The sequence below is a fragment of the Anolis carolinensis genome, chromosome 3 (genome assembly GCF_035594765.1).
Source record: "Anolis carolinensis isolate JA03-04 chromosome 3, rAnoCar3.1.pri, whole genome shotgun sequence".
NCBI lineage: Eukaryota > Metazoa > Chordata > Lepidosauria > Squamata > Dactyloidae > Anolis > Anolis carolinensis.
In genome coordinates, this window is record NC_085843.1 from 55,605,895 (window position 1) to 55,621,007 (window position 15,113).

At 39.0% G+C, this 15,113-nt stretch overlaps 1 protein-coding gene across 1 annotated transcript; it reads left to right on the forward strand.

The window, feature by feature from the left end:
- Nucleotides 1–2,263: 2,263 nt before the first annotated feature.
- Nucleotides 2,264–4,042, forward strand: LOC107982708 (olfactory receptor 5V1-like). Its single transcript, XM_062974956.1, has one exon. It carries the CDS (start codon nucleotides 2,474–2,476, stop codon nucleotides 3,410–3,412), a length of 939 nt encoding a protein of 312 aa, XP_062831026.1. The 5' UTR covers nucleotides 2,264–2,473; the 3' UTR covers nucleotides 3,413–4,042.
- The last annotated feature ends 11,071 nt before the right edge of the window (nucleotides 4,043–15,113 follow it).

The following is a 15,113-nucleotide window of genomic DNA, read 5'->3' on the forward strand; positions in this document are numbered from 1 at the left end:
TTGTTTGTATGGAAAGTGCCTCCAAAAGAGCTTCCTCAACTTGCCTAATGTCAGAACCAGCTTGTTCTTTGCTGCAAAAAGAAAACTGCTGTAGTAGGTTATAAGTGGGTGAATGTTTTTTGGTCAGACCAGGGCTGCATTTTCTGTGGAATTCTCTAAACTGCGAGTGCATTTCAGAATTTTTTTTGGATTTTGTGTTTTCAAGGTAATCATTGCTGTTGTTATGTGTTTTCAAGCTGATTACAATTTATGGTAATTCATTCGGTATTCCTAGGCAAGCCAGTTTGGCATTAGCTTCCTCAGAAATATACCCTACAGCTCCTGGAAGTCTATCTTCCAAGGACTGGCCCTGCTTAGCTTCCAAGATAAGGTAGGATCTAATTCAGGCTTTGCAAAATGGCAAAACATTGTCATTATACATTTGATGAATGTCATCACAATTTCAAAATCACATGATGATTATAATGCTCTTTGTGCCAATGTGGCTTTCTAGAATAAACAGGGTTAATAAGATGGCTCCAAAGCATAAAATAAAATGGCAAGATTTGGGTAGGTGGGTGGGTGAGATACCCTTTCTTTAAATCTCAGGCAGGTGGTAATAATAATGTAAAAAAAAAACATGCCTCTGTGTCAAAGAGCTTACTTTCTATATTTCTGCAGCATAGAAAAAAAGAAGAGAAGGAAAGGAAAGGAAAATCTTGGCAATGTTTTAGATTTTTGGCAATTTTATAGATTTTTCTCATAACCATAATTAACAACTTGTTGCAATATATTAGACAGAATTCTGTACTGACTGAATCACTAGGTTACATACTCAGAATCATCATCTACCTTTGTAATAAGAACAGATGTCTGTAACTTTGGTTTTTCTAAAGAAAGCAATCATAGCACTGCATTGAACTATGAGTTATATTAAGATAGCAAAAATGTGTTTGTGTATGTGTGTGTATATAATATTGTATGTAATATACAATATAATTTACAATAATAAATGATAATTAATATATTGTATATACATGTAATATTGATAATAATATAATGTAATGCAATATAATACTAATAATACAATATAATAATATTAATTATATATTATTTATTACAAGTAATATTACTGGTAATATTACAGTATAGTGGTGTGGTGCAATATGTTGGTATGTAGTGCTAGTGTTGTGCTGTGCTAGTGATATAATACATTGTATGTAAATATTATTTCTAAGCCGCTGAGTCTCCTTTGGGGTGAGAAGGGCAGGATAAAATGTAGTAAATAATTAATAAATAAATAAACTTTGCTAGACAAGGAGAAAGAACAATTATGCTGAAACCACAAGAATAAACAAGACATGGATATTAAATTTCGTTAATCTTCTACATTTAAGCAGGTTTTTTTGGTGGTTCTGCATTTGTACATTGAGGATCAAAAAAGTATTTGCAGGCATGATATATGAACCGACTGGAATTAATTTTGAAACTTTGGCAAAATTTGATCAGCATAGTTCTAAAATTAACTTCTGGTTCTGATGTGTCTGCAAGCAGTGCGTATCTATGCACATGTGTGTTGTGCTTTCAACCCATTATGTTTAAATTGTTAAGCGATGCTTTAAATTTTCTAATGGAGGTAAAAGTAATAAAGAATTTGCAACCAAATGGCGGCTGGCTTTCGCATATCTTGGAAAGAAAGGAAAAGCAGATTTTAACGATGCCGCAAGGAGAACTATTTAGGGAACCTATAGAGATAGGTATTATAAGGTATAGATATCATAGTGAGCAGGAATGGAAGTCCACAGTGGTGGGTGCACAGGTGGGGGAGATGGAGGGAATGTGTTGTCTACTACGTATGTTGCTGTTTTGTATGTTCCGTGCTTTGTTTATAATGTATATCACTGTTTTTCTTTTGTGTTTCAATAACAGTAACTATTTAAATTCAAGCAATAATCTAAATTTAATTGTGCTGCATTATTTGAATTTGTTTGTACTGTAATTGTATTTTTGGTTCCATCCTATTGTAAGTCCATTATGTAGAGAAAAGTAGGATATAAATCCAATAAGTAATTACAAATAATCAGAGAAGATAGCAAAACTGGAACCTTTTCAGAAGTTATATGAATGCTGGGGTTACAGAAGAGATCAAGAGTATTTTTGACAATTAGAAATTATAACTGATAACTTATCAACATGGCTTTACTGTATTAACCTGTTCTTTGTTCTTTGTCATACCCACATTCATGATAGTTTCTCTTTCTCTCTATTGTCACAGGGATGATTGGCTGCTAAGGACCCAACCTTCTTTTTAGTGTACCCTCAATTAATTAAGAATTGTGGAGTTAAATCTGTAGCAATATGCTATTCAAGATTCACTCACCCTGAACACATTGTACCACCACTTTTTGCTAACAGTTTGACTGTGTATCCTGAGTATCCTGTGCACATTGATGATCTGTCTTTCTTTCAGACATTATTTCCTTGTTTTTGGCAAATGGGAAACCAAACTTTCATACAGGAATTCATTTTCCTGGGCTTTTCAAACCATCCTGATCTCCAGGTTCTATTCTTTTTAATATTTTTAGCTATCTACACTATTACCCTGGTGGGAAATACTTTTATACTAATTCTGATCAGAACTGATTTGACCCTTCACACACCTATGTACTATTTCCTAAGCAATCTCTCATTTGTAGACATTTGTTTCACCTCTACCACAGTCCCTGTTATGCTGGTTAATTTCTTCCAATTGAAAAAAACAATCTCATATGTTGGATGCATTGTCCAGCTGTTCTTCCTCATTACTTGTGCAGGAACAGAATGTGTGCTGCTGGCTGTCATGGCGTATGATCGATACGTGGCCATCTGTAGCCCCTTGCATTATTTTAGCATCATGAGCAAAAGTGTTTGCATGAAAATGGCAGTGTTCTCCTGGTTATGTGGCTTGACAAATTCACTGGTGCACACCTTTCTCACATGGTCCTTGAACATCTGCAAGTCCAATGAGCTCAACCACTTCTTCTGTGATGTCCCTTTGCTGTTGAAGCTCTCCTGCTCAGACACATGGGTCAATAAAGCTGTGCTCCATCTCGCCAGTGCCTTGATAGGACTCAGCCCCTGCCTCTTCACTCTGATCTCCTATGTCCGCATCATCAGCACAATCCTTCAGATCAGTTCTGCCAGGGGCAGAGCCAAAGCATTCTCCACCTGTACTTCTCATTTGATTGTTGTTGTCATATTCTATGGAACTGCCAACTTCAATTACAACAGACCCAGTTCAGGGTACTCCCTGGAAATTGATACTTTGGTTTCCTCACTGTATTGCATTGTCACGCCCATGTTAAACCCAATTATCTACAGTCTGAGGAATAAAGAGGTGAAGGATGGCCTGGTGAGAATGGGGAAGAAATGTTTCTTTCATCCTAAGACATGAAGAGGACAAAATGGGGTGGGGTGGGGTGGATTTAATGTGCAATGCTATCCTGAAATTATACTTGGCTGTATAGGATTAAGAATTAGTGTCTTATGCTGAGATTAGAATTTCTGAGTTTCTTCTCTCTCTCCCCCCCCCCCATTTCCCCTTAGCTTACTTCAGTTGCTTCAAACTGAGTTCAAAGTGCAAAAGTAGTTTATACTTGATAGAAGGAAGAGGAGAAGAGGGGCAGAATCTTGCTCTTCCTGCTAAATTCAGGCAAAAGCAGACTGCTGCATCCTCTTCTAGTTTGCATATTCTTCATTAATAATATTTTGTTACCTAGACCATACTCTGCTATTAAGCCATATGTAATCCAGTTTTCATCTGTGAAAAGCTGGAGGGTATGTCATTCTGCAACAGGTGATGCAGTGTCTAAGCAATGAAGTCACAAATCAGGAAATTCCTCATTCAGATCTCATGTGCTATGATCTCAGTAAGTGACTTCATGTTGTGTGATTTCAGCTCTGCTAAAATCAAGGTTTTGGGAAGCCCAAAATATCTAGCTAATCCAGAAGGCCAAGTCAGACACAAATGGGGTAGAAGGCAAAACCAGAGGTTTATTTGCTATGGACAAAGATGATGTCAGCAGAGAAAGCACTGCAAAGTACTGACATACACCAACTGTAAACACATGGATGTATTTATTGTACATTTAACATAGAGAAGAAGCAGTACAGAACAATTAAAAATGCCACACTGGTTTCCCATGGGGTTTGGAGGGTGCCAGCTAGGATCTGCAGCCTCATTAGAAGACGTGTGTCTGCTTCTGCCTCTGAGCCAATCAGAAGCAAGGCAAAATATTTAATAAACTGTCATTCATTGATTTGAAGTCTTATTTTCAGTGTGGGTCCTTCCCAGAAACTGGGTGTGTCTGGGTGGAGTGCAGTTTGATGGGTGGTTGATAGGTCCTGGTGGTCCAATGCCAGTTAGACAAAGGAGGTGCTGTCCAATGGAAAAAAGCAATGTTTAAAGCAATACAATGAAGGTTTCACAGAGTGGCTCCGGATAGGTGCTATAGATGTGGCAATGTTCCCAGGGCTAGCCTAGATCATAGCATGCTAGATCGTAGATAAAGGAAATTGGTGATTTTCTCTGAGTCAAGGTAATGAAAGGGTGAGGTGAGCTCATGGTCAGGGGAATTTCCAAGGAAATTTATAGAAATCTTAATTTTTAGGGCAATTAGAAATAACTATAGTTTTCACTGGAGCCATGTCTCAAAATTTATATATTTTATATAATTCATATTATTGGGAGGTCTCATTTCTTGATAAAATTCACACAAGCTATTTTTTTCTGTCCTCAGTTTTTATTCCAAAATGCAGTATGAGGAAAGTAACACTGGGCTTGTTATATAAGGTTGTTACAACAATTTTAGCAAGAAGATTCATATTAAGTGTTTTGAGCATTGAGAAATGCAACTCAGCCTCCAGATTTTGGAGCATACCTTTACCATGTTTGGAGAGTTTAGGGATATTTTGGGCCCAGGAGAATTCTTTTTTAAGAACAGGAAGAACACTGGAAAATAATTTTCTGTTTTGATTTTTTTTAACTCTCATGGACCTAAAATAGCCCAAAGATCCCAAAATGTAGTAAATACCATTTAAAAAAATGTTTTAAAAACCTCAAGGAGAGATGCATTGCCGATTTGATCTCCTAGATCAGGCATGCCAAATTCATTTTTATCAAGGGCCGTGTCAACTTTATGATTGCCTTCAAAGGGCTATTGAATTCATGGATGGAGAATTCGTAGATACAGAGTGCCAATTATAGTTTTTTTCACATAGTGGTTGGTGCTCTTTAGTTTTTACTGAGACCCCTTCTACACTGCCCTATATTCCAGAATCTGATCCCAGGCTATCTGATTTAAACTGGATTATATGAGTTTCCATTGCCAGATAATCTGGGATAAGAAAATAATCTGGGATCATATCCTGGAATATTGGGGCAGTGTAGAAGGGGCCCCAATTCGGGTCCCCAGATCTTATTGAATGACAGTGCCCATCACTTTTGATTATCCGTCATGTGAACACTGGGAATAATGGAAATTGCAACCCAACAGCACTTGTGGCTCTGAGGTTGGGGAAAGATTGAAGGGCATTTTAAAGTCAGCCATCATACCCACAATCCTTATATATAAATCTACTATCCTAACTAAATAGAACAAACTGCAACTTTCCAGATCAGAGCCGGCCCAAGATAATTTTCAAGTGTAAGCGAATAGAAATTTTGGTGCCCCCCCCCCCCACACACACACACACCAAACCACATGAACGGGCCAGCAGAGCATTGGATAAGCAAAAATGTTGGATAATATGAAGGGCAAGTGTGAATAACTGCAGTTGATAACATTGATTAGCATAGAATAGCCTTGCTAGACATGGTTATGGTTATTGAGCATTATTCCTAGCAGTGCAATAATTGAGGACTTTTTAAGTATTGACCACTGGACTGATTCTGGACTATGATTTTGAACGTATGTGGTTGTAATTGTTGTTTTTAGTAGTTTTTGTTTTAATGTTTGAGTTTAATTGTCATTATATTATTGGAATTTGTATGTCGGCCATCGAATTGTTGCCAATTGTGAGGCCACCCTGAGTCCTCTTCGAGTGAGAAGGGCAGGACAGAAGTATGGGAAATAAATAAATAAATAAATAAATAAAATCAGGACAATAAAAAAGAACACTCAAAAACAGGGGAATTCCAAACATGAAACAATCAGGGCCAGCTAACACCTCTCAACAAAGCTATACAAACCCCACTTGCTTAGTTTCCAACAGACCTCACAACCTCTGAGGATGCCTGCCATAGATGTGGCCCTCCTCTGGACACTTTCCAGCATTATTTGGCAGAGAAGGAGAAAGAATTTGGGCCCTTCCACACAGCTCTATAACCCAGGATATCAAGGTAGGATAACCCACATTACCTGCTTTGAACTGGATTGTCTGAGTCCTTACTGCCATATAATAATAATAATAATAATAATAATAATAATATAATAATAAAACTTTATTTATAACCCGCCACCATCTCCCCGATGGGGACTCGGGGCGGCTTACATGGGGCCATGCCCAGACACCATACAATATAACAAAATAAAACAATATATCATAACACAATATAATAGTACAAAAATAATCATATACATTACAACACAAATCAGAGCAGTTCAAAGTTCATCCCAGTTCAAAGCAGGTAATGTGGGTTATTTGTTTGAAGCCATTCTTCCACATTCTAGTCTCCAAGGCAGAAGATAACAAGCTTGCTCCCTCCTCCCTATGACTGCCTCTCACATAATTATACATGATGAGGAAATTCCCAGCTTGATTTCGTCCCCACAGGCTATATGATTATGTGGGATGCAGGACTTCTTTGGGGTCAGAAACACCGTTTCCCGCCAAAGGGAAGGGGATGGGGTCTCAGAAACATAATGAGGCAACATAACACATGGGCAAGTAGGAACATATAAACAGAAACACTGAGCTTTTAGGGCAATTTTATAGACATGAGAGATGTAGTTTCCCAAAGTACCCTAGCAAGCCAGACTCCTTGGCACATAAATCCTGGGGGACTCTAAAGAGAGGGATGAAGGAAGGAATGTCCCCAAGTTTGGGAAGGCGCGGGGCCAGGATGGCCCCGATAGAGGGAAAAGATGAACTGATTGCAAAAGAGCAATTTAATATATAACATTTAATATATAACATATAATTACAATTATTAAATTGCATTATTATCAGTATTATATCATAATAATAAATAAATAAATAAAGTTTTATTATTCTTATTCTTAGAAGATAAAGGGAAAAGATAAATGATTACAAAGAGCGAATAACTATAAGTTCCGGATTGCTATTGTTACAGGGCAGTCGGTGAGTATTAAATTACTATATTGTACAAAATCATTACATTGTAATATTATTAGTAATATTACATTTAATATATAACATATAATTAAAATTATTAAATTGCATTATTATCAGTATTATATCGTAATAATAAATAAATAAATAAAGTTTTATTCTTATTCTTAGAAGATAAAGGGAAAAGATGAATGATTACAAAGAGCGAATAACTATAAGTTCCGGATTGCTATTGTTACAGGGCAGTCGGTGGCTCCCAGAAAGAGCACCAGACTTAGAACCAGGAGGCTGCGAGTTCGAATCCCACTCAGGGACAAAAATGTCAAAATCAGCTGGAAAAAGGCATGGAGGGTACGGGGCGCACAGAGAGCTGCCAAGGCACATGTTTTGCCCGAGAGCGCCCCCCGTCGACGTGCGCCCAACTCGGAGGCGTAATTGGCGTGCCATGTTGGACCGGCCCTGTTCCAGATATTACTGTATCACAACTCCCATCGTCTCTAGTCATGATGTCTAAAGATGAGGAGGAATACAGGAGCTGTAGTACAGCATCTGGAAGGCCACATAAAATAACATGGTTGGTGGGATTTGGCCTTGAGTTTTACACATGTGTCCTAGATTCTTGCTCCTCCCACACAGCTGAATAAAATCCCACATTGTCTGCTTTGAATTGAGATATATGGCAGTGTGGACTCAGATATTCCAGTTCAAAGCAAATATTGTGGGTTATTCTGCCATGATTTTCTGGATCATATGGCTGCGTGGAAGGGCCCTCTGACAGTCTCCCAGGTAGCAGCTTGATACAATTTCATTCTCTTCCTCTTCATCATCATCTTCCACTTAATCTCTCACAGCTCAGTTAGTACCTATGAAGAATCCCAAAGGCATATCTTCATAACCACATTGAATAACATCCTTGTCAAAAGAAAGTACTGTACTAGCATTTCTTCTAAACAGACAACCAGTGGAGTGGAGAGGTCTGAGCATTCAGTAAAGACCTTTGGGAGACCAATGCTTGAATTCCTGCTCAGCCACTGGGTGATCTTTGGCAGGTCATATACTCTGAACTCAGAGAAAGGAAATAGCAAATCCCCTTTGAATAAACTTTGCCAAGAAAACTTTGTGATAGACTGGGGGTCCTTCCATACAGCCATATAACCCAGAATATCAAGGCAGATAGTCTTCAGTATCTGCTTTGAAATGGATTATCTGAGTCCCCACTGCCATATAGCCCAGTTCAAAGCAGAAAATGTGGGATTTTATACAGCTGTGTGCAAGAGGCCTGAGACTCACCTTAGCATTACCATAACTAAAAAAAAACCTCTAAGAGATATAAATTCATTATATGATCTTTTGTAGCACCTAAACTAGCACTTTGTTTCTCAAAGAACTTGCACATTTGTTTGTTGCTATGCTAAGTGGAAGCCCTTCCACACAGCCACATAACCCAGAATATCAAGGCAGAAAATCCCACAATATATGTTTTGAACTGGGTTATCTGAGTCCACACTACCATATGTTCCAGTTCAAGGCAGATAATGTGGGATTTTATTCTGCTGTGTGGAAAGGGCCTAAAATACTCATATTCAACCCTCCATCCAGAGATCTTGGGGTGGTGTAGCTATGGTGTCTGTTTCCCCTTAGACTTTCTCCTAAGCTGGGTATTAAAAGGAAATAGAATTATTTCCCCGGAGTTCCTTAGATCTTTGGGGAGGTGAATCTCTGCAAATAAAAAGGATGGATTGAGTGTGGTAGTCTGGACGCCGCCTGTGTCAAGTATAGAGAGGAAGAGGAACACCACTGTGAGCCGATTCCTAAATACCAGTGGTTCAATTATAAGTGCAGTGCTTGAGTGCCACCTAGGAGGGTCAATTGCACACTTCCCCTGCAAAAGCCTCAAAGGCATCACCTGTGAGCAAAGGCCCAGATTGTCTTGTCTATTATGGCATTATTCCAGTAGAGTAACATTAAAGAGCCTTGACATCAATACAAAAGTAAGCCACTTTTAAAAGCTCTTGGAGTACAGTATTCATTTGGTAACTGTCCCATCTCCAAGATATCTCATTACATAACTATATCCAAATACAAATATTCAAAAAATACAAAATCCAAAACATTTCTGGTTCTAAGCCCTTCAGACAGGGGATATTTTACTTGCAGTACTGATGGCGACTTTATCAATAAAATATTGTCTATAATGTGAGGGGAAATTAAGTGAATTTTCCTACCATCTCAGTAACGTCCCTATGAAAAGCCATCATCTGATCTTTCCTGTCATATAAACTCAAAGAGGAGTACTAGACCTCAATGAAAGAACCATTGTGTTTTACGGTATGGTAATTTTATTATGGGAGTCACTATTTTCTATATAATTTCAAGCACTCAAATTCTCTCTTCTGTATATCTTTCTCTTATAACCTACCTATTCTCAGAATCTAAGCCTGGATTAAATATCATCTTTGGAAAGGTTTTTTAAAATATGTGATTTATTATGGGGTTTATTATGCACACACCTCAACAAAATCATTATTGTCAGTACTGAAGCTTTTAAATGACATGTGTTACTGATTATGTTTTCATGGATTTTTTGTTACTCTGAAAAAATTGATAAATAATTGATTGGCATAAAATTTGAAAAAATAATTTATAATTTCCCATCAATTAAAATTCTTCCCCAAAATAGTATTACGGGCACATATAACTAATTAAAATATGAAAACCATACAAAATATAGACTGTTCTAAAAGTGTTCTCATGCAAATAATTCAGCTTCTTTCTCATCAATGTGACAGACCAGACTCTATCATAGTGTTTCCTAAGGCTGAGAGCATGCAACTCACCCAAAGTCACCCCGTGGGACTTCCTGGCTGAGCAGGTATTCAAACCCTGGTCTCCAGAGTTACAGTCCAACACTAAGACCATTACATCACAGTACCAGTCCCATTTCAAATCAGGCCATTTGTCCCTGGACACTGAATAATATGACACAGACTGTAAGTCCTGAGATGGACTTATTTTGCAAGCATGTCTCAATATTATGTGTGTTCTTGCCTTCACATAGATCCCCTATGTGTGTGCCACTGCTAACTCTGGAAAACTGCCATTCCTCAGGGAGTCTATGTCTAAAAGATATCCAAACAACTAAAAGCTAAGCTTGTAGTTATGTCAGAAGTGGGGTAGGAATCAGGGCATTGCACTCCCATAAAAATTCTGTTTCACCTTCGGTCCCGATTTCCAGCAGTAAGAAGACTGAAAAACCAAACATCCCTACAAGTCTTATATTATTTGTTTTATTCTAATTCCCTTGATAACATTACCTCTCTCTTTTCTTTGAATGCTCAAACTGAATTTTTCAAATGCCCAACTAAAGTGTTACGTTACTCCAATGCTAGAAATTTGGCCACAGAAGAAAAAAAAAGTCATTTCAGGGGAATAGAATATGTATTTTGGCAGGAAATGCCCTGTATTTTTATTCTTCTTATCATCATCCTATATAGCTACACCCCATAAAAGCTTCCTTGCGTAAGTTAAACCAAACTCATTACAGCGATGGAGGGCTCCTCATTGGCAGTTCCTGCCACCACAGCATCTGCTCTTCTTTCTTGATCCACTAAAACCCAATATGCACCTCGTTCATTAGTCACTCTCAGACGCAAAGAAGGAAAGAGGGAGGGACTGAAGAAGGTATTAGGATTTAGCAGAGCATCACGAAAGGAAAGCAGATGCTGTGACTGCAGACAAGCTTGCCCTTGTTTCCATAATGCATTGGAGTAGAGCATGGTTTGCTTTGAGTGCCCTCTGGGGGAGATAAAGCGGGTATAAATTATTATTATTATTATTATTATTATTATTAATAATAATAATAATTTGATATAGGAAGGGCACCCAGTGGCGCAGTGGGTTAAACCACTGAGCTGATGAACTTGCTGACCGAAAGATCTGCGGTTCAAATCCGGGGAGCAGGATGAGCTCCTGCTGTTAGCCCCAGCTTCTGCCGACCTAGCAGTTCGAAAACATGCAAATGTGAGTAGATCAATAGGTACCACTCCAGCAGGAAGGTAACAGTGCTCCATGCAGTCATGTTGGCCACATGACCTTGGAGGTGTCTACGGACAACACCGGCTCTTTGGTTTATCAATGGAGATGAATGCCAACCTGAGTCGGATACAACTAGACTTAATGTCAGGAGAAAACCTTTGCTGCTGCTCAGTCGTTGAGTCGTCTCCAACTCTTCGTGACCTCATGGACCAGTCCATGCCAGAGCCGTCACTGCCCCCAGTTCCTTCAAGGTCAAGCCAGTCACTTCAAGGATACCATCCACCCATCTTGCCCTTGGTCGGCCTCTCTTCCTTTTTCCTTCCATTTTCCCCAGCATCATGATCTTTTCCAAGCTTTCCTGTCTTCTCATGATGTGGCCAAAATACTTCAACTTTGCCTCTAATATCCTTCCCTTCAGTGAGCAGCCGGGCATTATTTCCTGGAGGATGGACTGGTTGGATCTTCTTGCGGTCCAAGGCACTTTACCTTATAGGAAGGGAGGCTCTGAGCTGTATAGATATCCTTAAAATATATGGGTACTGGTCGCAAAGATCTGTCTAACATAAACACTATGCCATGGCTGTCCATGGAGGAATCATTAAGGAAGATAGGAAACAATTCTCTTCTTTAATCATAGACTCTTTATCTTTTTCTTCATGTGTTCCAGACCTTATAACAGTCTTGCCTAAGAGGTGAACCAGTCTCTATTTCATATAATTAGATGCATTAGTTTATTTATTTATTTTATTTCTATACCACTCTTCTCCCCCTTAATGGTTTGTCAGACGTCTGTATCAGAGGTGAGTTGACTTTTGCACATTAATGCCATTGAGAAGACAGTTTTCTTTCTGTATCTTAACTTATGGAGATTGCCATCATGGTTAACACTTGCACTGACCTCACCTCCTAGAAAGTATTTGCCTTTTAATTGGATGGAAGACCCTTCACACGGAAAGCAGGTAGGTAATCCTTTCTTTTAGATATTCTCCTTCTTCCCAGAAGAGGGCAGTAGAGCCTGGTAAGAAGAAAACAGGTGTTTGAAATATTTCAGGCGAATTATACAAGCAAATAAAAATCTACACCCTGTCCCCACTGTTCAGAAAAATTGCATTGTAAATGCTGGAGACTAAAAGATTTTTGTGTCTGCATTTTGATCCTATAACTGTTTCCAAATATCTAACCCAGAGGATTACAGAATACAATCACCAAAATCCTGCTTCCTGCCATGTAAATTGTCTGCCTTCTGCTGAGCCTCTTTCCTTTGTCTTTATTCTTTCTCATGCCATGCACTCCCCTGCTTGCCTGCCAGTTTTCGCCTTGCTTTTTGGCAGATGTACGCATGTATCCGCACCCATTTTCCTGTCTCTTTCCTAGTCCTGCAGCTCCCTCACTCTCTGAATCATACTTGCAAAAGGGAACTGAATAATTGCACATATGCTGAGACATTTGGACATGCTTAGGTTGCTTGGAGTGTTCTAAAATATCATGGGAATGGCTGAGTTGTGGTGTATCTGCTGGTTCATCCCTGGTTCATTGGGCCAAACCCAGCTGAGTGACCAGCACCAACCAGCACTCCGAATTACCCTTCTGTCCATCCAGAAGAATGCAATTAAATCCTCCTGAAGTGTCAATAAATAGCACAAGCATGTGCTGGGTTTTTAAGGTTTCCAAAACATAAAGATATGAGATTAAAATTTAAATTGGGAATTAATCCAAATTCCTAAAAGTAGACATTAGGTAGATCAGACTTCTCCAACCGAAGTCTGTTCAGTTGCTTTAGCAGGGCACTGCCATCAGCCCTAGCCAGTGTAGCCAAGGGCTAGAAATAGTGGGAAGTGTAGTCCATAAAATCTAAGAAACCCATGTAGCTTTACTTATCGTGACTCTAAGATGTAGGGTTTTCTGAGGCTAAGAAACTTATCACAGTGATGAGGTCCCCCAGATCAATTTGCCTGCCTCCATGGTGAATTGGATGCAGCGGGGAATCTCAGCACCCAGTGCCAGCCTCACCGGCAGCTGACGCTTTCTCATCATAGGTGCCAGCCTCACCGGCAGCTTCCCCATGCAGTAGCCCTGTTGTTCCGAATGGAAGATGGAGCGGTTCTAGTGTTGGCAGCGCTGCGTCACAGGACGCTGCCACCGCTGTTGAGCCACAAAGCCCCATCAGAAGTAAGGCTATGTTGTGTGATGGGTGATGTAAACTCGTGGTTCAACTGGAGCAGAAGCGTCCTAGGATGCTGAAATTTCCTCGTGTGATGAGGTCTTAAGTGTTTGTGACTTGTCCAATGTGTCTCGGGAAAGGGGGGGTTCATCAACAAGCTTGAATTTGAAATCTTTCTCCAGAGTCATAGTCCAACGCTCAAATCACCACACTACACTGACTTCTGATAAGGAAAACGAATTAAGTCTAGATTAGTGAAGGCTATTTTATTCCTGTTCTGTTGATGTGTGGTACATCTTAAGAGATTTCCCGTCAGGACATCTTTCTTGGTGCCTTTGCCAATAGCCCAAAATTATCTGAAGCCAGAATGATGGCATGTACAAGAGGCAGAGCAAAATAGGAGGTCAGACAGAATACACATCACTAGGGATCGGATCAAACCAAGTTTCCTTTTTTTTCAGGATGCTGATTCTATAGAAACACACTGTTTAAATTCAACAAACATTCTGAAACTTAATGACTTTGTAAAGTTACTTGTAGATCACAATAATCTAGGAAAGAAATACAGGGGGACTGATCGCTGAGGCTCCTTCTACACTACCATATAAAATCCAGATTATCAGCTTTGAACTGGATTATATGGCAGTGTAGACTCATATAATCCAGTTCAAGACAGATAATGTGGATTATCTGATTTGATAATCTGAATTATATGGCAGTGTAGAAGGAGCCAGAGTTAGAGAGTTAATACTCAAACTCTCTAAAAGTTGAAAGAGATTTTTTTCAGGTTCTTTAGTCACAGTTCCTTTTCCAAGATTGGAAGAAGGCCATAGTTGAGTGATGAATCATATGTTCTGGATGTGAAGTGTCCCATGTACAACCAGCTCTCCATATTCTACATATACAAATACAGCTATCCGCATCTTGAAAATAGCCCCCTCCCCCCCCCCCCAAAAAAAAAAAAATCCAGAAAGCAAAGGGATACAATTTTACGATGCCATTGTATATAAGGTGGGTCCTGGAACCAAACTGGGTGGACTGGGGTCAGAAATTGTTTTTACAAAGTTTGTATTTGTTTAAATAATTGTAATTATTTAATTCAGTTTTAATATTTATATTCTGTAGGTTTTTAATTTGTATAGTCTTTTAAACTTGTGAACTTTGGGTACTAGTCTTGGAAGAAAAAATAGTGTTAAAATATAATATTAATATTAATAACAATAATGACAACAACCCTAGTGATACCAAGGGCCCACTGTAATCCAGTTAGAAATGAATTATTTGGTCCTGGGGATAGAATTCAATCTTTGTGGAGACAAGAAAAGGGCTGGCCAGGAAATCTGAAGAGGACAAGCATCACAAAAAGCACTTTGGGATCCAAAGGTAGAGACAAGACCACACTTTTGCAGCTTCTGCCTTGGTTCAGAGCTGCCTGATTGAGTCATCTGAATCCACACCAAAGTCCACATGATAACCTATAATTCAAGAAAGTGTTAGGAGAACACTTTTGTCTTGCTAGAGCTTGTCTAGAAAACTATTTTGCCTAACCACAACGTCACATGCTGCACTTCCTCAATGGAGTCATACTGCTGAAATTTTGCATAAA

What these genes read in the sequence shown, in the direction of transcription:
- LOC107982708 (XM_062974956.1), top strand. Translation starts at nt 2,474, where the DNA reads ATGGGAAACCAAACTTTCATACAGGAATTCATTTTCCTGGGCTTTTCA.